Source organism: Artemia sp. Qi Xiang Cuo, unplaced genomic scaffold (genome assembly GCF_049724085.1).
Source record: "Artemia sp. Qi Xiang Cuo unplaced genomic scaffold, ASM4972408v1 HiC_scaffold_3282, whole genome shotgun sequence".
Lineage (NCBI taxonomy): Eukaryota > Metazoa > Arthropoda > Branchiopoda > Anostraca > Artemiidae > Artemia > Artemia sp. Qi Xiang Cuo.
In genome coordinates, this window is record NW_028300674.1 from 280 (window position 1) to 24,811 (window position 24,532).

The window sequence follows — 24,532 nt, forward strand, 5'->3', positions numbered from 1 at the left end:
AGTGTGTTCTTTAAAGATTGAAACCATTAGAAATCACCACTTTCTGTTGATAATTCAATTTGGTCAATTTCTCTGTGCTAGTTCCAAGCACTGAAATCCTTCTCCCCCTGCTGCCAACTTAGTAATTAACACCAGGAAGAAGAACAAATTAGTGCCAGTACGTTTAAGAAATAACCAATTCACAATTCATTCGTGCCGTTTTTATTAGTGCCTTTGATAAAATAGCTTAGGACTAGGAATGTAACAAAGCGCTGTTTAGTTTGCGACATTTGCCGTCAAGTATTACGAAAGCTCTTTTGAAATAAATGATTCTGATAATATGTAATTGTCATAGGTTTCTTCACTGCATAAGGCAATACGGCTGTGATCCTGATTCCATTTACACAAGAATTAATACAAAGAAGCAGTCAAAAATGTGTCTAAGAAATTACGACATGTCATCCTACAGTAAACCACTGGAAGATCTTGTGAATTTCATATACTCAGTAAGTTTGTCTTTTTTTCTTCTCTCTCTCTCTCTCTCTCTCTCTCTCTCTCTCTCTCTCTCTCTCTCTCTCTCTCTCACTCTCTCTGTCTCTCTCCCTCCATCTCTCTCTCTCTCTCTCTCACACACTCTCACACTCTCTCAAACACTCTCTCTATCTCACACCCAAACACACACACACACACACACTCTTTCTCCTTTTGGGAAAAATCTCAGGTTTCAAACTAATTCCTTTGAGGTTTACTATTTTGCAAGCCAAGAGTTAGTAAATTATAATTTAGCCTAATTTTTCTCCTTTTCTGAAATAGAGCTTTTATATCCCTCCTTGAAATTTTATGATTCTTTCTGTTTTTATGGGATTTCCTGAAATGTTCATATTAATGGCTTTAAAAGACATTCCATATACTCTGTATCTTTTTTATTCATAACATTGAATCCGTCTTTCCTGTGGAAGTAATTACATAGGGATGAAAATCGCAAAACCGGTCGGCTGTAGAAATAAATGAAAGTGTTGCTTGTGGAAAATTTTCAGTCTAAACATAATTGGGTATTTTTTTAGGAAATTTCTTGGTTAAAAAAAATGAATAAGTAAAAAAATAAAGATCAAACTGATCCACTTAATTTGGGATAGATAAGTTTACTTCTACCAAGATATATTGCTGCACTTGTGTCACAGTAAACAGCTAAATCAGGTGACGACTGTCAACATCGTTCACGATGTTTAACCAGGATGGGTTAAAATGATGCAAAATTAAAGGCCAGGAAATAGACCTGGTGGACATTGAAATAATTTTGATAGAAGTTTCAGATTCGTTTTTAGACTTACTGACTAATGTCAAAAATATTAGTGATGCACTGAATTAATTTGCGTGATGTTACGGAATTAATTAAAATGAAAGGCTCCCAAAACTTAAAATGTTTATGTTCTGAGTTACAAAATGCTTTGGAGTTATGTTTGCTCTTTTGTATCGGAAGCGCTACCCCATTGTAGTTGAGGAACATAGGTGACCTAGAGGCCTTTCAATCAAAATTGGTGTTTTTGCCCCTTAGTTCCTTATTCTTGAGCAGTTGACTCACTTGGTTGACTTAATGCTTCTACTGGGGGTCCAGCATAGAAAGAGTTGCAACTCTTTGCCTACAGCGTGAAGCATACCTCGTCAGCATGATAATTACATTCCATCTTTAACAAATAGACTTCTAGAAGCATGAAGTCTAATTTCGCCGTAAGCATGACCTAGAAGCTTCCAGGCTGTAAACTTTCGTGCATATTTTCTGGAAATTATGAATTGCGTACATTCTTGCATAATCAACGGAAAAATTGGATCAGATTATGGTAAAGGGATAAACGCACACAAGCGCTACCTGAGAGTTTCTTATATCTTGCCTCTAATTCTGAAATTATATATGAAATGCCCTGATTATCCGCAAGAACTTGGCGTTTTATAGAAGTTCGTAAATGAAGAAAAAATGTACAAAATTAAAAAAGTTTATCTTGGTTTTGTTTAGATTGCTATTGTAAAGAGAAGGAAAAAGAGGTGAAGCACCGAGAACAGAAAAATCACAAAAAATGAAGAAAAACTGTACCTCTGTCACTCTATTATAGTTTCATCAGTTTGCAACACTTTATATATGATCAATCTGGGCTTTTTTTTTCTAGTATTATAATTTTTTTCTAATATTTTTCCATTGACGCAAACTCACAAGTAAAATTATTACAATAGAGGAGAATAACAGTAGCACAAATGTAGGGGAGAAATTCACGCTCATCTACATTAAGCAAAGGGCCAATATCAGAACAAGCAGTAGAAAAAGTAAAAAAAAAAAGTATATGGTGGAGACCTTTTTTGGATTGGTTGTCCGTATATACAATGTCGGAAACATTATTAAAGCCTGAACACAAACTCACAAGTAAAATAATTACAACGGAGGAGATTAGCAGTAGCACAATTGTAAAGGAGAAATTCACGCTCATCTACATTAACCAAAGGGCCAATATCATAACAAGCATCAGAAAAAGTAAAAAAAAAAGGTATATGGTGGAGACCGTTTTTGGAGTGGTTGTCCGTATATGCAATGTCGGAAACATTAGCAAAACCTGAAAAGTAAGTACCATGTATCTTAGCCTTACGCGAGAAGTACGAATCTTAAAAATGGTAGGAGATGAGAGTCCTCCCTGCCTTACTTCTCTTCGTGGCTTTTGAGCACATTTTAGTTGACCAAACAAAGAAATTAAATCCAAAATTTAAGGAACTTTGTAACAGAAAGGTTAAATCCAGAACTAGAATGAGAAAAAAGAAACTGACTTTGGACCGTGCATCCAGTAAACCTGGCATTAGATGCTCTACTAGGTCTAGGAATTTCTTCAGCATCTACTAAAAAGGATATCTACTTTTTACTCGAAGCCATTTCCAGTTCGCTTCATAAGCATAATAAATTACTTTGTTAATGATCAGGATTTTTAAAAATTGCGTAGAACCGATAAGTTGCTTACACTCAACCAGGAATTCCCACTGAATTCTTTCATATCCATAGCCACAAGAGAATCAAATCTAATGAGAAAGCTGATACAATGGTGAATAAGGTAGGAAAAATGCATCTTCTAAGGAATGTCGACCTCAAATTTTGGATGCTGCATGAGCTGTAGCAAAAATTGTTTATCATGGTTTATTCAATCCTCTATTTAAATCTGAAGGTTGTAATATACTTTATGATAAGCTAGAAGGTGGAGCATCTTACTCAATTTGAATCTTTTCAAATGGCGCATTTGCCATTCCTTCTGCTGCAGAATGCGCGATCTAGCTTAGGAAATCAACCACCTTATTTTCTTTTAGTGCAATCCAGGAATTCAAAAAACCAGATGACATACTCACTGTCGTTAACTGAAGATTACTTTTGTCGTCAACTAAGTAATAACCGTTAATGATACTGTCATATTCCTCGTACTTGCAGTTGTCAAGTGAAACCGAATAGGAACAGCCAGTAGTCATTGGAAATTGAAAAGGGAGCAAGAGGCAAATGGATCCTTTTCTGGTATCTACAGACTTTGTAATTCTGTGAAGAAAAAGGTGCTCTTGATAGTGATAAATGAAACAGAGAGCATCAAGACTTTCATAGATATAAGACATAAGTAGAGGAACCCAGAAAATAATTAATAGGAATGCCGGATAGAGGTAGTTTTTCACAAAATTTGTGACCGTACAATTGATGACTGTATAAATATATTTCTTTTTTTTTTCCTGTTTGCCATTTCTTTTTTAGTGTTTCTTTTAGTCACAGTATAAGTATATATGAACAGCAGTGAAAATTCCTAAACTTTCCATTAAAGATTTATAACTCATACCAATCTAGACCTCTCTTCATGACTCCACCTTTGCGCAATCGCAATGACAAATGTGATCTACATCGAATGTCAATGAGTAAATGAAACTATTCCTGTGACGCAAAGGGATTTTTTCTTTCAGAGTGCTTTAATCTGTATCACTTCTGAAGAAATTTTTCGTTGCTGTTCATATATACTTATACTGTGTATTTAGTATTTTTATTTTATGAATTTATTCAATTTAGTTTTTCTTTTCGCACAACGGGCACTCTTGCTATCTTTTTTCGGAAACACTTTATTTATAGCTCAAAACCTGTATAAATAACTCATTTTTAGGTAAGGAGTTAAACATACCTTTTAGCACTGAGCATGACAACATGGTCTAACATTTGATTAAACTCCCTTTGCTTTCAGGAATTTTGGAAATTAGTCAAGCGCAATTTGTTTGGAATCATCTACCCTGCTATTATATTATATGATTCCTTGTCTTTGAGCAGCACTCCTTTTTCTCCAAAAAGAAGAAGCAGTGGAAGATACATAGATCCCAAAGCATTTTGGGGCACTTTGATGGACGAGCTGAATCAATTAAATTTTCTCTTCGATCTTTTCGGAGTTGATCCAGACATTAGAGCACAACTATTCAAACAGGTATATTTACTTTTTTACTTTTGTTTTTTACATTTTTATACACGTACCGTAGAACCTTGATATATTGATTTTCCAAGGGTTTTATAGACGTTAAATTGTCAAAGCCTTTGGAAATTAGATTCGATTCAAATAGTTTGTAAAAACGAATTTTTTGAGCTTATAAAATTCGGATTTTCCTTCAATGATCCCAATAACTAGAGTTGCTTTTTAGTCGTTATTTTCCCAGTTTTCTTTTTTTTTTCATTTTGTTTCAGCATATATAACGTGCTTTTAAATCTCTTTAAAAATCTTACAGATTGAAAAAGGTCAGTTTTTGGAACTTCCTACTGAACATCAATGCTGTTTTATTTTTTGGAAAAATAGAAACTTGTCAGAAATTGTGAAATCAGAAACAACATGCTATAAAGCTGTAAGAGCTATTAAGAAATAATAGCTTTTAAGCTTTTGGGTGAACATTACTTTCTCCCTGAATAGTGCCATTTCAAGAGCACCAAAATAATATGGTAGCGTAGAACCAGCAAGGTTATACGTTATTTCGATCTGTAAACAGTTGTCTGTGATCAAATACAATATTAAACAAACAAACATAAATTACAATCAAACAAACATGAATTTTACTTTTAAGTTCTAAGAGCGATTTTAACCCAAAGAATAATTCACTCTAATGATTCCATTGATGGTAAATCCATACATATAGTACGTAGTAAATTATGCAATTGTGCACATATGTGAGCCTTTAGTGACTCCATATGAAAGGTTCTAGTGAGAATTTCTAAGGAATCATTGAGCAGACTTCAGTTATGTGTTGGAAAACAACCTTCGGTAGTTACAGTTTCTCACTATATAAAGACCCAAAATGCCTTGAGCGAAACTTTAAAGACAGGCGCTGTAAAGCAGTTTTCCTCGTTCTTTTTGCAGTATTTATAATATATATTCCTATGAAACAAGCACATTTGTGACAGCCCTGAAGCTGTAATCTGCACCAAAAAGACGAGATATTTATATCGTCGAATTCAATGATCCCAGATGTACCCATTTACCAAGCCAGAATTAGGATATTGCGTTTATATTTCTCTAACAAGGGTCTAAATTTGCATTAAAAAAAAACAAAATTTGTTATTAAAAACTTGACCGTCAAATACATTTGCATTAAAATTTGCACCTTTTATTCCTACACTCCTCATCATAGAATGTCCTAATAACGGGAATAATATGCCCGTTATTCAGGGCATATGTAGCCCTGAAACAAATCGTAAAAAGAACTTACAATCGTAAAAAGAACATTAAAAATGACTTGTTTTCTTGTGAAAGTAAAGATTGCCATTGCGCAGAATTAGGATATTGCATATATATTTCCTCGAACAAGGGTCTAAATTTGCATTAAAAAAAAACATTTTTTTTTTGATAATCTTCAATGAATTTTCAATCTAAAACCATGAACAACAAATTTTAAAAATGTAATTCAGTACGTGGATAAAGCTGAATTTTTGCTGTAAAATGATAGCAAAATTGCCATTTTAGCTGATATGTTAAAACCGTAGAAGATGAAAAAGATAATATACCAGAACTTGTATAGGCAACAGCCTTAAATGGTGAGTTCCCCCAGAAAATTTCTTGTGGACGATTCCGCCTGAAAAATACTGTTTCGCATACTTTCATTTGAAAAAAAGACTTAATTAGTTTCTGATCGTTTTTCAGGTCATGGCAGATTCCTCCGTGTGAAATTTTTTTACAGTAATTGCCCCCCCCCCCAATGGAAGGTTTCTACGCAGAATGTTTTACAGTGGATAATTTCTCCTGTTGATAATTACCCCATGGAAAAATCCTCCCTCCGCTGAAAATTTCCCCCGGACAATATCCCCAGAGCATCTCCACATGTAAAATAGGGTCGTTACCGAGGAAGTAAGACAAATAAAATGAATTTCGTTTATTAATTCTGGCAAATCCCCCCCCCCCAGAAGTTCACCCCTGAAAACGTTTTTCAGGTCATGGCAGATCCCCCGTGTAAAGAAAATTTTACAGAAATTGCGCCCCCCCCTCCAATGGAAAGTTTCTCCGCAGAATGTTTTCCAGTGGATAATTTCTCCTGGTGATAACTACCCCATGGAAAAATCCTCCCTCCGCTGAAAATTTCCCCCGGACAATATCCCCAGAGCATCTCCACATGTAAAATAGGGTCGTTACCGAGGAAGTAAGACAAATAAAATAAATTTCGTATATTAATTCTGGCAAATCCCCCCCCCCCAGAAGTTCACCCCTGAAAACGTTTTTCAGGTCATGGCAGATTCCCCCGTGTAAAGAAAATTTTGCAGAAATTGCGCCCCCCCCCCCCAATGGAAAGTTTCTCCGCAGAATGTTTTCCAGTGGATAGTTTCTCCTGGTGATAATTACCCCATGGAAAAATCCTCCCTCCGCTGAAAATTTCCCCCGGGCAATATCCCCAGAGCATCTCCACATGTAAAATAGGGTCGTTACCGAGGAAGTAAGACAAATAAAATGAATTTCGTATATTAATTCTGGCAAATCCCCCTCCCCCCCCCCAGAAGTTCACCCCTGAAAACGTTTTTCAGGTCATGGCAGATTCCCCCGTGTAAAGAAAATTTTACAGAAATTGCGCCCCCCCCTCCCAATGGAAAGTTTCTCCGCAGAATGTTTTCCAGTGGATAATTTCTCCTGGTGATAATTACCCCATGGAAAAATCCTCCCTCCGCTGAAAATTTCCCCCGGACAATATCCCCAGAGCATTTCCACATGTAAAATAGGGTCCTTAACGAGGAAGTAATACAAATAAAACGAATTTAGTATATGAATTCTGGCAAACCCCCCCCCCCCCCGCTAAAGTTTCCCCTTGAAAGTTCACCCCTGAAAATTTCCATCCCAATAGGAAATTTTCCCCATAGAAGATCCATCCCCAGAATATTCGGCCCCCCCCCCAGAAAAATGTATGTATACTTTTTAATAAGAAATACTATATAGTATACATATGTAAGCAATGCTTACATATGTAAACGATGGGCAAATTCCATAACTTGCGGCCCCTCCCCCAGAGAATTCCGACTCCGATGAAAATTTTCTACGGACTACTCCCCCAGAGTATCTCCACTATTAGTTCTGGCAAATTTCCCCAGTTAAAAATTTTTCCTTGAATGTTTACTCAGGAAAATTCCATCCCAATGGAAAATTTTCTTCGTAGGAAATATATCTCCACGCCAACTATACCGAACAAATGACTATCTCGAAATTTTAGTCGGACGACTTTGGGGGGGGGGAGGAGAATGGTATGGGAGAAGGTTAGTTGTCCTCCAATTTTTTGTTCTCTTAAAAAGGGCACTAGAACTTTTAATTTCCGTTCAAATGAGCCCAATATTCTAGGACCATTGGTTCGATATAATAATTCCTTAAAAAAAAAAAAAAAAAAAAAAAAAAAAAATCCGTGACCTTTATTCTGGCAAAAAAAACAAAATTCCTCATTTTTAACGACGGGGGCTTGAAAACTCTACAGTAGGTTCTCTGATACACTGAATTTGATGGTGCGATTTTTAACGAGATTCCCCTTGACTTTTGGGGTTTTTTTTCCTCCTTTTTTGAAAATCAGAAAAACTCTCTTAGGCTCGTAGCTTTTCATGGGTAGCATTAAACTTAATGAATCTTGTGTGTATGGAATCAGCACAAAAATTCAGTTCTTTTGATCTATGTACTGTTTTTTAGAGTTTTGGTTATTATTGGGCCGAGTCGCTCCTTGCTTACAGTTCGTAACCACGAACTCTTTGAAATACCACAAGTACTGTCTGATTTTTTTTTATCTGTAAGTTTTTACATTAAAACTTTTTATACTGATCTGGATACAAATAGGGAACCGATTCTTTTCTCTTTTTTCCTTTTTTAAGAAATAAATTGTTCATTGCAAGAAGGAAGTAGGAGCCAAATCAGGGTTTGATTTCACATTAAGTAGCAGAATATGTCTTCGATTAATGTATGCACAGAAGAACCGAGAAAACCGAGTCAGGTTGTTGTACAAGCTTTTGAGCACACCAAAAAGAGGAAATGTAGAAGCCCCAGGGTTGGGTAGGAAACCCAAGGGCCGCTACCTCTCCGACAGGTATTTCATTCCGGTTGAATATTATAAAAAAAGGGTAATACAGGCAAAGTATAAAGGAATCGCAAATGTTAAAAATCACAGAATACTGAGCAAATGCAGAGATCAAAATTAAAAAAACAAACATGAGGACTGCAAGAGTTTAGAATTAGGATTGATAAATTCTAACAAAAGAGGAAAACGTACATAGCATTAATTCCAGACCCAAATATTATATATATTTTCCATGGTTGTTGTTAATATTACAATATTATCAACATTTATTAACTTAGTAAATTCAATTATGCAGTGAGTAATTTTTCTTTATTGTTTAATATCTACTATTTTCTGTTTTTAGCTAGATTTGCTTTTCTTCGCTTATGAGGCGCAACTTTGAATTTAAGAACAATATGAATGGAAAGAAAAGATTGGGCTCCTTAGAAATGGGACAGATTTTCGCTCTGTCTCCCATGCCTTCTTTAAATCGGGTTCTGGTTGGTCTATTTCAGCTGCAAAATTCTTATGTTTAGTTCTGTAGGTATATCTATCAAATGTAGGTGTCACAATAGATAGGGGACAACTATCTGGTTCTTGGGCCGCAGGAATTTGGATTCAAGTATTCTTATTGTTTTGTAACAAAACTTAGGCACTAATAAATTAATTCTTTATCTGATGTCTATTATGCTTAATTTAAGTCTTCAGTAAAATCAAACAGTAATATCGGTCTTTTCTGGCGAAGACATTGCTGGTCAAGAATCGTGAGAACAGAATTGTTAATCAACAATTGTGACCAACAATAATTTCTCAAGAATACCAATTTTTTTAGGGATGGAAATAAACGGCGATGTTCTTAAATTAATTGAACATTGTTTTACTGTTTTCTATTAGATTCGTGTTTACTCTTGTATTTTTCACTATTTTTACAACTTTTTACCGTGGTTGAATTTTGAAAGTTTCAGTGTTACACAGCGAAATCTTTGTAGTTCCTTTTAGAAGAGAAATGAGTGGATAATTCAAAGGAAAGTGCTTTCTCGTGTCGCATTTTAGTAGCAATTCAAACTAATAACAATTATAACAACCTTTACGTCAAAGTAACTTTTTTCTCTTCTAATATTGTAAGAACAAAGACAAATTTCCTTCATGGCATAATACCTTAAAACTTTTGCTTAATTTGACCATCAAGTGTGTCAGTCAACGAATTCGACTGTTGGTCTTTTTCATCAACAATATTGATCAATAAAACCTTTGTTGGTCGCTAGAACGTGATTGTTGATTAACGATGTCTCGCCAGAACAGACTATTGAACAAAAGTGTTGATTAACAAAGGTCGCCAGAAAAGGCCTTATTACGATTTGTCTATGTTGCATTATGCACAATGTTGCTCGTGTTTCTTATCCTCAACAGCGCAAAAATTGGAGAATTTATTTATTTTTGTGTTTTTCTCGACGTTTTTAAATTCTATCTTTTTTGAAAAACTCTTCGGTACACTTTGTATCATAATCGTTTGGTATTCAGAACATGTTGTATTTTAAGTTTTTCACCCCTATAAAAAAAAAAAAAAAAATATTTTTAGTTGTTCTACTTCATATCGTCAGAGGTGTTGAACAGTCTTCTTCTGCGTAAAGACATGTGGAACTGGGCAACAGGCGTTATCATAAGATACTATATCACTAACCTTGAACAGTGGATTATAGACAACGTACCCCAGGTAAGGTGATATTTCCCGTAATTTTTAATTGTCTTGTACTAAAAACCCTGAAGAATGCCCCGACGAAGATAGGCTGGGTATAAAAGATTGGAGGTGTTCCAGTGTTTTCAGATGGCTTGGGGTTTTCGTTCCGTCATAAGCTCCTTCATCCGTCCCTATCCCCGAAAAGGGAATCCTGCTTGTTTGGTCTTACAGATGCATCCTGGTGGATCTTTCATGAGTTTTCCCAGCCAAAACTGTTACTACTAATGGTGCTGGAGGGTGATCTAGCAGAAGTGATACCCCTCAAGGAAATTGTAGCATAGTAAACGACACAGCGTTTGCATTTGATTCTGGTCGATGGATAATTCTTCAGGGTTTTGTTTGCTTTTGTGGTCTTTTTCGGGATGAAACACCTCTTTCTAGCCAAGCTATTAATTATAGGCTGCCTCCCCATAGTAGCATAAAAAATCTAAGTATGAATATATAATGAATCAGAGTTAATAGGCTTGAGATTGCTTGTGCGGAATTTTGACTCTTGTTGATAGAAGAGCATAGCCATATGTGGAAAACCATGTTGTTACCAAGATGGGCCCAGGATTATATAAAGTCTCTATTCATACGGGAGATCCCAGGAGCTTCTTGCCGTCCGGTTCTAAGCCGGCTTACACGCTTTGTGTAGACTTAAGAAGATGTGTTGATCCCCGACCTACACTGGTTTGGGACTCATTCCTTTCCTAGGGCCATAATCATTTCGAATGTTTATATAATATGAAAGTTGTAACTTGGAATGTCACAACATTAAAAAACAACTATCCTATTAATATTTTGACTGACGAATTAAGACTTTTTAAACTGGACTTATATGGAATTTCAGAAACACTATATTACCTAACATGCAGTTGGGTAATATGGGATTTATTTACTCAGACAGGAAGGATGGGGTACATAGACTGGGAGTACGGCTCATGGTGAAGAAGGAAGCTGCTAAGTCTTGCTTAGCTTGGAAAGGTATTAATAATAGAATGCTAGTTGCTCATTTTACGACAAAAAGGTGTAAGCTATCAGTCACAGCAGTATATGCTGTTGTAACACCGACTGATAAGGAAATTCATGACACAAATGAATTTTACTTAAAGCTATAGGAACAAACAGACAGGATGCAGGTAGAAACATGGTATTTATATTTGGGTATTTTACTCCCATAGCCTAGCGTAGGTAAATTTGTTGCAGGAAAAGAAAATAGTAACGGTTTTAGACTGCTGCCATTTTGTAGGTGTAACAATCTAGTTATAACCAATACAATATTTGGTCATAAATGGCCCATAAGTTAGCATAGTACCCACATGATCGTAAGCCTACCTTATTGATTACGGTATTGTAAACAGAAGACTGGCAGGATCGATGCAAGATACTGTAGTATATAGGAATGCTGCTATTCATTTTAAAAGTACGGATTCCTATTAAGTGGTGTCTAGGGTTACTTTGAAGCTGAAATTTAAGAGGGGTAACTGCCTTCCAGGACGTTATGGTGTCGGTAGACTCCAGGATGTGAATTTGAGGGAAAATTTTCAAGGACACTTGAATGTGAGACTAAAGAGTCTAAATTTGGGCGATGTAGAAGATGGTTGGAATAATTTTAGGAAAATAGTTTGTGAAGTAGCAGGTGGTGTCTTAGGGAGGAAAGTTGGAAACATAGATGGGAATACTATTGAAAATGCTTTAAGTTTAGCAGAGAAGGGGATGAGCTTGCACAAGAAGTATTTGAGTGATAGATGGTATGAAAATAGGAGGAATGCCAGGAAAGTAGAGAAATTGTTAAAATATGAATTAAGGAGGTGTAAAATGGAGGCCATGAATGAAATTGCTGAAGATCAGAAAGATGCAGCGAGACTGCATGATAATAAAACATTATATTGGCATGTTGAAAACTGGGAGGGAAAAGTCAATCTTGATTTGTCCCAGTTAAAGATAGGGACGGGATCACAATTAGTTCTCCCTAGGAAGCAAACTACTTAGTGACACTTTTTAGACTTATAGATGCTTTAGTTGTTTTAGGAAGGGGAGAGAATGCGTCGACTGAATTTTCACTCTTTTGTTAATAATTGGGAAGTGCCTGAGTCATTTGACCCCATTTAGTCCTTAGCTTTGTAGATTAAGAGCAAACGTTTGATTCAGTCAACAAAAGAGTGTTAGCAAAGGTCCTATCTTTGTATGGTATACCAGATACATACATTACACTGATTAGTGTTATGTAGGAGGATAAAATTGCTGCGGTTAAGGTAGGAAATGATGTTGGTAGCTAGTTAAGGAGTATTGGGTTCTATCCCCATTTATACGGATGATTATTATTTACTTTATCCTAAGAAGCATGGCAAAGGCCATGGAAGAGCTTGGAATCAAATGGGAAAGTAAAACTCTCCTAAACTTAAATTATGCTGATGATTCGAGCATCTTAGATGAAAATCTTAGTAAAATTAAGGTTTTTTTGGAGATTTTGAGAGTTCAGGTTGCAAGAAGAAGCTTGAAAAATTAATGTTCAAAAGACTAAGTCGCTTAGACTGGGAATAAGTGAAGGTGAAGACGTGATGCTGGGTAACGAGAAGATCGATCAAGTGGATTTTCAACTCGTAGTTATTGGCTCATCGACCAACGAAATTTCTTTTGGGCTTTATTAAGTATTAGGCTTGCTGTCTTATCGTGTTTTTTTTATTATTATTTGTATTACATTAATTTTTGGTGATTGATGCAAGTAATTCACCTTATTAGTCAATAGCTGCTCACCATTAACTTACTATTTTCCACTTTTTTTCAGGGAAGTGACAAAGTAGCCTCGATTCTGAAAACTCTGCAGCCAGTCATAAATGCATCGCAACTCTTTCTAGCAAAGAAAACAATTGAAGATGTCGACAATTTGGTCTCTTCCGTAGATGATTTGACTGCTCCACAGATATTGAAGCTTCTTCATTTGTTTACACCTCAGAGCTATGAAGAAGTGTCTTCAGGATTCCTGCCGGCGGTTGAGAGAAAACTAAAAGGGATTCGGCCTGCCTCAGAATTTGATGTAAGTCTTGCTATTTTAAGGTGTTTACTATATTGAAATTCTGTTTCTTCTTGAGGAATAGAGAGTAGATAGAAATCCGTATTTTAAGCCTATATTTTACAAAATAAAAATAGTTAGTTGGCTAAAATGTAATTTAGGCAGGAGCTTCTGAAGCTGGAAAAGATGACGCCTTCAATCCAGAATGTACTGATTTTGTGCTGTTCATACTGCTTGAATTTTTCTTGAAGTGAAGATACATACCTCCCCTCAGCCTTTTCCAATATATTCCTCATGCTCAGGCATGATCAAATGCCCATTTTTTAGCTTTACAATAAGGGCCGGATTTAAAGCTTTGACGCTTCTTGGCCCAAGCGTTTTTTTCGCTCCGTTTTTGCGAGATTTCCGGGGAAATCCCCCAAAATTCTGGGATAGCGGAAACACTGAATAGAATGCAACTGATGAGTCAAACCCCAAAATTCTTGGAAAAGAATTTTGGGGGATTCGGGGAAATCCCCCAAAATTCTGGGATAGTGGAAACACTGAATAGAATGCAACTGATGAGTCAAAAGTAATGAAACAGAGTTGATACGGAATTCTCAGCTGCCATTCTTGGGAGACATATGACAGTTTATAAGTGGCACGGAGTTCCTGTGCTGTTTAAAATCACTTATCTGCCAACAGATAGCTTTACGGTGGAGTACAACTGGCATTTCGACGATAAATCACATAATTCCAGTTTTTGATAAGAAAAAAATCACCCAGTGATAATTTATTGTGCCTCCTGGCATTTTGCGCCCCTAGGCCCGGACCTAGTAAGTCTATTGGTAAATCTTGGCCTGTTTACACTTGATAGCAAACAATTATTCAAGGAGCGTCATATCAACTTGTAAACTTTTTACCATTTAAACTGAAGTTTTGAAAAGAAACTAAAATGGGTAGTAATACCTTCCAACCTTCCTCCTCAATAGCTTCATCTTTTTCAAGAATAAGGAACAGTAAATGGAAAACATTAGTAACTCGTTGATGTTGTAGTTTGCTGAAACTTCACAGTATTAGAACAGCATGAGGTGTTTGTGTTTTTCAGGGGCCTACTGAATTCTATGAAGAAGACACTTCCACTCTCTTACGAAAATGATGATTGAATCTGTTATCATTCTACTAATCTAAACACTCAAAGTGTTGGAGGGGCGAATTCCCAAATCAGCTCTATCCAGTACGTCAAAGCATTATCAACGTCAGTTTTCTTACAAGGAAACTGATATGTCTAGGATATTCGCAGTTTTTTCACTAAAATTGTGGCTGAAGAGGCTGAAGAGTAAAGAGTCGTAAACGTGTCTTACTATAATGCTCTAATGGCTTACTTCACATACCACTTTGCTAGATGCTTATGAACTCTCGCTGTAGTGTTTCAAAATTAGAAGCTTCGTTTAGGGATATATTCAAAAGGAAAAAGATGAAAATGGAAGTAATAAGAAATTGGACGATATTCGAAAATATCTAGTTGAAGGCGCTGAAGGTTTTCTCTCAAATAACCAAATTTCAGAAGTTTTGCACTAAGGCCCAAGTTCATGATCTTAAGGTTACTGAAGACTATTCTGAGAATAAGACGGCATAAAAAAAGGAGAAAATTGACAGGAACCTGCTTGTTTAACTTTTTTGGTGTTTCCGTTTTTTCAGTTTTGATGTGTGGGTGTGAATCGAGGGTGTAAACTGAGCAGCGTGAAAAAAAAATCTAAGGGTTCGAGACTAACTGTATTAGGGGCTTCCTTGATGACTGACATGGTTGCTTAAGCTTTCATTCTTGAAAAACAAAATAGTCGTTTGTGGCCAATAAAATTGCAAGTAGTCGATGGGGCTACTCGATTCACATTTTGTGCATAGGTAAAGATTGACTGCCTCACGATGAGTGGTTTTGGGTCCTCCTCATATCAGAAGGTGTACACGACAAGAGGCAACGCCAGGCTGGTATCTGGATAGAGTTGCTACGCTGTTCAAATCGTTAACGGAAGATCTTTGGTCTGTGGCACTGAAGAGGTCATCGTGAAGAGTCACTGTTTTTCCCTTATGCGCTAACCGGCGTGGGAGGACCTAAATCTTAGTCTATTCTGAGATCAAGTTTCCTAGTTCTGTCTTTTGGTAAGGTTTTGTTGACATAGGTGTACTAAGTGTGTGCCCGTTGCAGCTAGCCGGACTATCACTATTTTTTTTGGCTCTGGGGAATCGGCTTTTACTTGAATTATTCTTCCTACTTTCCTTTTGATTTTTGATGTATTTATATTTTGTTTCCCGTTCTAAGTATATTTTCTATATGACTGTTGACAAACAACACACAGTTCCCCTTAGGAGATTTTGTCCATCCATGTTGATGTCCAAGGGGTTTCGAAATCCCTAATTTCAAATGTCAGACAGAAATGGTGATTCGAGCCTCATTAGACAAAACATAGTATGCAGCCTATATCTTCACAAATAAAATTCAATTTTCGCTACACTTTGCATTGAAAGGTTTCTGGGCTTGTTGACTGCAAATCTGAGAATAACATTGCAATATAGAAATCGAAAAGAAAAATATGATAAGCCAACATTCCACAAATATTATTTAATTTCTTTACAAAGTTGGTGTCGCTGGAAAATATTTATGAAACATTTAGGTTATATACTGTGCATTGTTTTAAGACGATCATATTTTTATTTAATCCCCGTATCTTTAAGTTCTGACTTCAAAAGTCCTGAAGCACCAATTTTAATGGGTATCAAACAAGAAAATATTGTTTGATACCAATTTGTTTTGGTCATTTTGGTTGTTTGTGCATTGGTGTTTCTGAAATAGATACGTACTGTGTTAACTTTTTACCTTATATTTTCCAATATAATCACATACTTGCTATCAACAAGCGCAGAGATCTTTCAGTGCAAACGACGATGGAAGCTGGAAGCAATTTGTGAAATAAGTAGGCTGCACAATGTGTTTCCTTTGAAAGCAGTCTTCTATTTTGCAATATAATCACATGCTTGCTATCAACAAGCGCAGAGATCTTTCAGTGCAAACGACGATGGAAGCTGAAAGCCATTTGTGAAATAAGTAGGCTGCACGATGTATTTCGTTTGAAAGCAGTCTTCTTAGACTCAGGATTGTTTGCTGTGATTATAATTTTTAAATTTTTTACTTTGGCGTAGGCTAAGCAGGAAAATATTTGTAATGTTAGCTTTCCCGGGGTTGTATTGTGGGGAGACCTGGATATGCGGAGTCGTTTAGTCACCAGTATTAATTTATAAATTGAGACACTTACATTTCAAGTTAATTACTTGTGCTTAAATATTGCATCAATAGCTTATTTCACAAATTCTCGTTTTGGCTGGTGTTTTCGTGATGAAGGCAACAGTGTTAGAACAGAAAATTTCAGAAAACACAACAGTAGAGTGAAATAATAGAGTCTTAATGCCAAATTAATTGATTTATTTAAACCTAAGTAGACTATCCAATTTTTTTTCGTCAGTTTTATCTGGTTAGGTTCTTTTCCATTAATGTAGACTTTTCCCTTAGCAGAATTTTATGTATTTTTATCTCAAATTTAGAAATATTTACACTACCAGTGCCAAACGAAAAGCAGGTCGTCCCCGAATGGGGTGGGGAGGATGTCGTAAGGAAAGAGTCAAGAGAGAAGGGAACCTCCTGGTAGTATTTAAAGAGAGGCTTTGAATAGATTGGGAAGGAGGAAGAGTGTGTGTAGCTGTGTTGGCTTTGGGTGGCTTAGTGCTGCAGTGAGTTGTTTTTAGAAGTAGTAGTAGTAGTAGTCTTTCTTCTCATAGGTCGTAGTTAATTTTACTTATAATTTGTGGAAGGTCTATTAGGAATGTTTATATTTTATTTTCTATGAAATTTATTTCTTTTATCCTTAATTGCTTACTTCATTACTTGCCACTATCCATAAAGATAAATTTATGGACTCTGCTTGTTAGAATTGTTGGCAATAATTCCACAATTTTTTTCAATTTTTATTATTTAATTCCTTAAAAACTTTGCATTGTTACATTGCAAGAGCATTTGTTATAGAATTTATATAATAAGCATTATTGTATTATTAAATCATTTAGTATTTTCAATTCTCAAGTATTAGAATGCAAAAATTCTAAGACGTTTCGATGATTTACAACACCCCTTAGCATAAGCTGATATATATGCTAATTTAATAGGCTGAAGTAGATGAAAAATGCTGAAGTAGAATAGCCAAGGCCTAGGCTTTTGTTCACAATTGAAATTTTTTTGGAAGAATAGGAAGATAAGTCTGTAAACCAGGATTAGAATATTGGAAGTCATAATGATGAGAGTGGTCAAGTATGGCCCTGAAACGTGTGGACGCTCCGGAAGGTGGAAGAGGGTTTTTTAAGATGCTTTCCAGAGGAATTTTCTATGGATTGTTTTAGCTACCCGGTAATGAAAAGATTGATCAAGTGGGCAGCTTCGCTTATCATGGTAGTATTGTTGGTGGAGATGGTGGGAGCAGTGAAAATGTTAAAAGTAGAATAGCCAAGGCTCAGGGTGTTTTTTCACAGTTAAAAAAAGTTTGGAAGAATAGGAAGATAAGTCTGCAAACCAAGATTTGAATATTAGAAACTACAGTGGTGACAGTAGGCAAATATGGTTCTGAAGTATCGGCGCTTCGAAAAGCAGATGAAGATTTGCTAGATGTTTTCCAGAGAAATTGCTTAAGGATTGTTCTGGGCACGCGGCTGACTAACCGTATTTCAATCAATAGGCTGTACGAAAAATTGGTTCAATACTGCTCTCTAGGGCTATAATGAAAGAAAGGTTGAGGTGGCTAGGCCACGTTGTGCTGATGAAGGATGACAGATTGCCGAAGATTGTTCTTTTTGGCCGACCTTCCATGGCCAAACGAAAAGCAGATCAGCCCTGAATTGGGTGGGAGGATGTCGTAAGGAATAATTTGAGATAAATTCGAACTTCTTAGGAGGGTTTAAAGACGGAAGCATTAAATAGATTGGGATGGAGGAGGAGCGTTTGCACCTGTATTGGCTTCACATGGGTTGATGCTGCTGTGAGTTGTTAGTAGTAGTAGTAGCAGCAGTTTTACTAAATTGGGCTTGAATTTTTTTTTTCTGTAAGTTATGCAAAGATAGTAAACATGTCTTTGAAATAGCGCCGGCTTAAAGGACTCTTATCAGTGTGAGCTTAAATAATATATAGAAAAGTGATTCTAGAAGGGCATAGATTCTCAGATAATTTATAGGGCTGAACGAAAATTTTAAAAGTAGATTTTAACACTAGTGCTATGTATTATAAGAAAAATATATGTAGTCTATGTAATCATTTTTGTTCAAATAGGTATGGGCGTAGAGAGGGGGGGGGCAACTGCCCCCCCATAGACCTTCAAATTTACATTAGATATGGCTGAAAAAGCAGATGGTTTTCTTTAAGAAGGATATATCTAGACATGAAAATAGAACTAAAGAACAGCGAACAGTCAAACTTTTTTACTTTACAAAAATAGTAGACAGTAATATTTTCCAGGCTTAATAATCATTTTTAAAGGCTGGTACAAAAAGTATAGGCAACTTATAAGAATGAAAACTGGTCAACAAAAAAATACCGGTGTTTCTTGGCATTTTTTTTTTTTTTTTTTTTTTTACAAGTTTTATAGTAGTGTATTTTTGAAAAATTAATTTTAAAAAATTTTTACACAAAAGAAGTTTTTGAAAAAAATTAAAGCGCTACATTAGCCCAAAGATGAGCAGAAATAAAGTTAAACAATAATTCAAGCGTAAAATTACCTGAAATTTTTATCAATAAATAAATCAAATCCAAAAGGAACAGAAATTTTAATAAATAACCAAGTCAAACTCAAAACAAGCAGAAATTACCTCAAAGAGTATTAAGGTTTACCCCCCCCCCCTCTCCTTGCGTTCTAAAGACCAGAACATAGTTTGCACTTTAATGAAATAATCCTACTTTTTATCTATATGTTTTTATTTTTTTTAAAAAAGGAGATCACCATCACAACCAATATTACAAGAAAAAAAAAAAAAAAAATGTGGATTGACAGTTTAATATGTTACCGTGAATGTCTGAAATTGGCGCAGTGAATGCCCGAAATACTTTTTTTTTCTTGGATTTAGTCAGTGTTGCCAGTCAACTTTTTAAGTTTAATGCAAGGTTCGATGATGACAGGTTAGGTTAGATTAGGTTGGGTTAGGTTAGGTTATCTTGGGATTTTAACCCATTTCTGATATTTATAGCCAAATTTAACCTAATCTAACCTAAGCTAATATAATCTAACCTACCTTTAACTTTTACTAAAATAGCTTGCATAAGACTGAAAAAGCTAGCTCACAAAGCTAATCGAATCAAATCAGAGAAAAGGGAATTTCGGACATTCACCGATGAATGTCGACACTAGTAAGTAAGTAAGTAAGAATGACGGCACTAGACCCTTAAGGTCCAAACCGGCAGTGCTGATCTCCACACTAACCAGATTTCGGACATTCACTGTAACATGTATAATGATATTCACTCCTGAAAGTCTGAATAATTTGGATATATCAAAGTTAAAAAAGAGAAAGCGTTTAAAATGTCGTTTGTTTTCAGCAAATTGTATTCTGGTCATTGCGCTTCCTGTGACTGAGACCAGATAGTTATTACTACATTAATTTTGCCAATTATACTTATTACACTAATTTTAAATCATGAAACAGCCAAGTGTTAATTTTTACAATGAACACGGCCAAGAAACATCAGACGCTAGAGTGCGTCGGTGGTTTCTCTTATCGACACTGACGCTAATTTCCACTTTTGAAAGCTACCCATTACTTTGGAAGACCCTTTTTTAGTGAGTCGAAACTCACTATCACATGCAGCCATGTTTTAGTGTTATAATAAAGGATTGTAATGATGTATACTTAATTTTAGGCTCAAATTCTTGCTGATCCAAATTATTTATTTCCACTGAACATCTCTTACTGTCCATCAACAGTGGACCTGGAAACAGTGCAAATCCCTCAGGGTATATCCGTTCCTGCCACATTATCCTAAAGTGATGCCGTTTGATCTCGGTTTGTACATTCCAGTGACTACTTTCTTATGTACATCGCAGTGACTACTCTCTTATATGCAAAATCTTAATTTTTGTTATTTAAAATTTTAGGCTATTTAAAAGCTGATGTTAGTAAAAACACATTCAGAGCTTTATTTGATAGTCAAACTAATATTGAAATTTTTTAATACTGCAGTTATTATCAGGTATTATCAGGATAGCCGTGTATTATTTTGTTAAGGAAGTCGATTACTTTGAATGCATTCTTTCAAAGTGATCACTTTTTTGCAAGAGCTGGGTGTATTAATTCTATGATTTTGATGTTATAAGAATATAACAACAACTTCCTACTTCAAGGCTATGTGGCGATTTTGTCCGGGGAGGGTGTTAAGCTATTCGTCAACTAGTGTCAAATGAGACACTTATTTTTGATGGAGATGGAAACTGTGGTATTTTCATTAGAGATGAAAACTGTGCCCCTTTGTGGATACAAAAGGTTATCTTTGGTTTGTCATATAAATTTGATTCAAATATTGGAGAAAGTAAGGTCTGAGAACGATTTTTATCCTATTTCATTTCAACTACGATGTAACGTAACGTGTTTTCTTGTAAGGATTCATGCTTTTAATAAAGAAGACTTTGCAAATGAAAAATCGTAACAATCTTATCGTAACCTTTACACTTAGGATGTAACTCTTGAAACGTTTTATAATTTCTCCCTTGTTAGTACACCCAGCTAAGTGCTTTTTTAAATGCCTAAAAAAAGAAAACGAATATGAAAAGTAGAGGTCAGTAACTTCCGCTTCTGCTTTACCATAAAAGATCACCGCTGGTGCAACTCATTATGCATAAACTAAAGTCTTGGGTAAAAATCTATATTCTAGTGTAAGTGAAATATGACTTTGGATACGCAGAATATGCCCTCTTTTCCGTATTCTTTGATATTTTTTTAGGTATTTGTGGGAATATAAGTACTGGAATAGTTCTTTGGATAAAAAAAAGGCTGTTTGGTTTGTACTTCTGATCTCAACCGTTTAGAATGGTATGTTTTTAGAAGTGCTTATGGTTCTATAATGTATGTGTATCCTGCTGTTTTTTTTTTTTTTTTTGTTTTCTTTCTTTTATATTTTCATAAATAATGGTGCCAAAACCCGTGTTGGTTGTTCCGGTTCAAATTTAATCTTGACTTAGTGAGGAATGATGGATAAATTGTTTATTTTGCATATTAGTTGCCAAACAATATGTGCCTAAGATGGTTCTAATATGTTTAGAAATGGGAATAACTGAGAAGAAATAAATGAAGACAAGCTTTTCCTGCTATCCCTTAGGTTGGTTCTAAGTAATGACATAGTGTGAAGCTGAATCATCCCGTGCCGAAGTCTAATTGGCTGTCATATGTAGAAGCGGAAGGTTGGCATTTGCAGGGGATCATCCCCCCTTTTTTTTTGTAATGTCATATTGTAGGGTACTGCTAAGAACCGTGTATGGTGCTTAACTTTTTTTTATTCTGTTTATTAACTGGCAGTCAAACAATATTATGACACGTAATTTTAGAGAAACCAGAATTTTAGAGACTTGCAATTATCCTGCATAAAATACATTATATTGGTTAAAATGCTATGTCCATTGTGTATCTCAAAGGGAATTTAAATCCTTGAAAAAATAAGTCTGTTTTTGCAACATCCGTTGCTACGGGTTTTGTTTAAGCTCTCAAAAACTATGAACATACGGATTTGGTGAAAATCTACCTCACAGATTAATCAGTATAAAGTGGCTTTTCTTACGTAACTAATCAGTTCTTCGAGGTTTTAGCAATTAACATAATCAAATGTATTAAAAAAAAGAGTGCTTTTGCAAAAAGGATCCTAAAAACTAGTCAAAATTCTTCAAAGGGTTTCTAAAAAGTAGGCTCTGCTATAGTTGTAGATCTGTCCTTAGAGGCCATTTCTCTCAACTGCTGTTGGACTCACTTTTCTAGATCGACTCCCTATGTGGTTTTAAAGACATTTCTTTTCTTAATCAATTCTAAATTCGATGATAGGCAGTATTTTTGTGCAATGGATGTTTTTATAAGAAGTACAAAGCTACGTTATGTAGTATAGATTGTTAGGTTTTGTTTATTTTGGCAATTTAAGAACCAAACTTGATTATTTTCTTGGTAGTGTAATTCGGCTGTCGTATGCCAAAAGCTAGTACGTGAATTTTTCAAGTTTTGAGGAAATTTTCAAAACAAAGATTTTTTTTCCTTTTTGGAACGAGACTAATAGATGAAGATGCACGATTTCGTCTAAAAATTTTACGAAATCTGTCTTTTTTCCGTCTTTGCCACTACATTTTCTGCTAAACGTAGCTACCAGGTTTTTGTTCCCAAAATATCCCTGTTTGGTTTTGATTTTGGACAACTGGTCTAATCTGTTTTTACCCCCATAGATACTAGGTCGTGTTCTAGAAAGAATAGCAGAAAGAAAAATTCTGACTCCACCATTGGACTCGCCTCGTTGGGACTAGACGATAGATATCCTCGAAAGGTTTTGTGTAGTTTGCAGGTGTTGGCAAAGGACAGCCGAATTACTAGGCTAAATTTTGATGTTTTTGTTTTTTGTTTTCTGTATTGATGCCTTATCTGTTCGATGCTTATCCTGATGACATTCAGTATTTATATCTAAGTCTTAATCCTTAGTTGTCTTTCTGTATATTTTATCCCTTTTGTCGTTTCTTTATTCATGCTTTCTTTTTTTCATGTAAATAATAAAAAAGAAAGATCTAAAAAATAAAAATAGAAAGATCTTCAAGCTTACCTTTCAATTTGTGCCTAGAAGAACATCGATACCTTGAGGTGCCTTTAGCCTTGAATATTGTTAACTGATTATTTTTTAGTCATACTCTATGGGACCGATTGACTTCTGGATTTCATAGTAATAATAATTTTCATTATTTATCACAGAATAATTTTCTTTTTAAACTGAAATTTATTTAAGTAATTCATAGTACCTATATAAGATTATTTGAAAAAAACTACGTTTTCTAAAGAGTTAAAGAGGCTGAGTTACAAGGTCGAACCTTAAAACGTACAGGGATTAGGAGGCATAGTTGGGGGGCTACCGCCCTCAAACCCCCCGCTTTCGCAGCCTTTAAATATAAAAAAAATTTCTTTAAACTGAAAGTAAGGAGCGACATTAAAACTTAAAACGAACAGAAATTATTCCGTATATGAAAGAGGCTGTGCCCTCCTCAACGCCTCGCTCTTTACGCTATAGTTTGACTTTCTCACAACTCTTTTTTTAAACAATAAAAACTTTAGCGTAAAGAGCGAGGCGTTGAGGAGGGCACAGCCTCTTTCATATACGGAATAATTTCTGTTCGTTTTAAGTTTAATGTCGCTCCTTACTTTCAGTTTAAAGAAATTTTTTATATTTAAAGGCTGCGAAAGCGGAGGATTTGGGGGGCGGTAGCCCCAACTGTGCCTCTAATCCCTGTACGTTTTAGGTTCGACCTTGTAACTCAGCCTCTTTAACTCTTTAGAAAACGTAGTTTTTTTCAAATAATTTCTGCACGTTTTTGTACAGTTTATTACTTATTATTGCTTGACTAACTGTTAGCTGATCGTGTCAGGAGTTAAAGTTGGGGGGCTGCCGCCCCCAAACCCCCCGCTCGTGAAAATTCTTGTGTTAAGGCTTTTAATTCCTGAATACTCAAATCACGTCGTACAGGGTGCCTCCTAATCCCTGTACGTTTTAAGGTTCGAACTTGTGACTCAGCCTCTTTAACAGCCCCCAACTGTGCCTCCTAATCCCTGTACGTTTTAAGGGTCGACCTTGTAACTCAGCCTCTTTAACTCTTTAGAAAACGTAATTTTTTTTAAATAATTAAAAAAAAAAACTGAGTTTCTTTTCAAAGTCTAAATTCAGTATATAAAAATTTGCTGTGATGGTGAATCGAACCCAAGTTTTCCGCCTGAAAGTTTGAAGTATCAACCGCTGGACTATACAGATACAATGGTAATTGTTTTTTAGTATATGGAAGCTATTTTCAACGCAAGCAAATTCCCAAAAAACTTGATATTTGTTTTTTGGAAAAACGGGAAGGAGTGATCAGATTGAGCTGAAATTTCGAGGATAAGCTCCCAGGCCCCAGGAAAGCTCATCTTCTAAATTTCAGCCCGATCAGACAACGTTAAAGGGGGGTTGTGGTGGGAAAAATTAACATGGGCTAATATAGGAAAACGAGGTT

The 24,532-nt window shown here is 35.6% G+C and overlaps 1 protein-coding gene across 1 annotated transcript; it reads left to right on the forward strand.

Moving 5' to 3' along the window:
* The first annotated feature begins 337 nt into the window (after positions 1-337).
* LOC148938443 (unconventional myosin-Va-like) lies at positions 338-23,233 on the forward strand. Its single transcript, XM_089107787.1, has 5 exons — positions 338-485; positions 4,218-4,451; positions 10,100-10,234; positions 13,029-13,277; positions 20,179-23,233. The coding sequence occupies exons 1-5, from the start codon at positions 414-416 to the stop codon at positions 20,299-20,301; spliced, it is 813 nt and encodes a 270-aa protein (XP_088963913.1). The 5' UTR covers positions 338-413; the 3' UTR covers positions 20,302-23,233.
* Positions 23,234-24,532: the final 1,299 nt, after the last annotated feature.

What these genes read in the sequence shown, in the direction of transcription:
- LOC148938443 (XM_089107787.1), top strand. Translation starts at nt 414, where the DNA reads ATGTGTCTAAGAAATTACGACATGTCATCCTACAGTAAACCACTGGAA. An exon ending in GAGCACAACTATTCAAACAG is followed by an intron (nt 4,452 to 10,099) that starts GTATATTTACTT and finishes AAATATTTTTAG; the next exon opens with TTGTTCTACTTCATATCGTC. An exon ending in TTATAGACAACGTACCCCAG is followed by an intron (nt 10,235 to 13,028) that starts GTAAGGTGATAT and finishes ACTTTTTTTCAG; the next exon opens with GGAAGTGACAAAGTAGCCTC.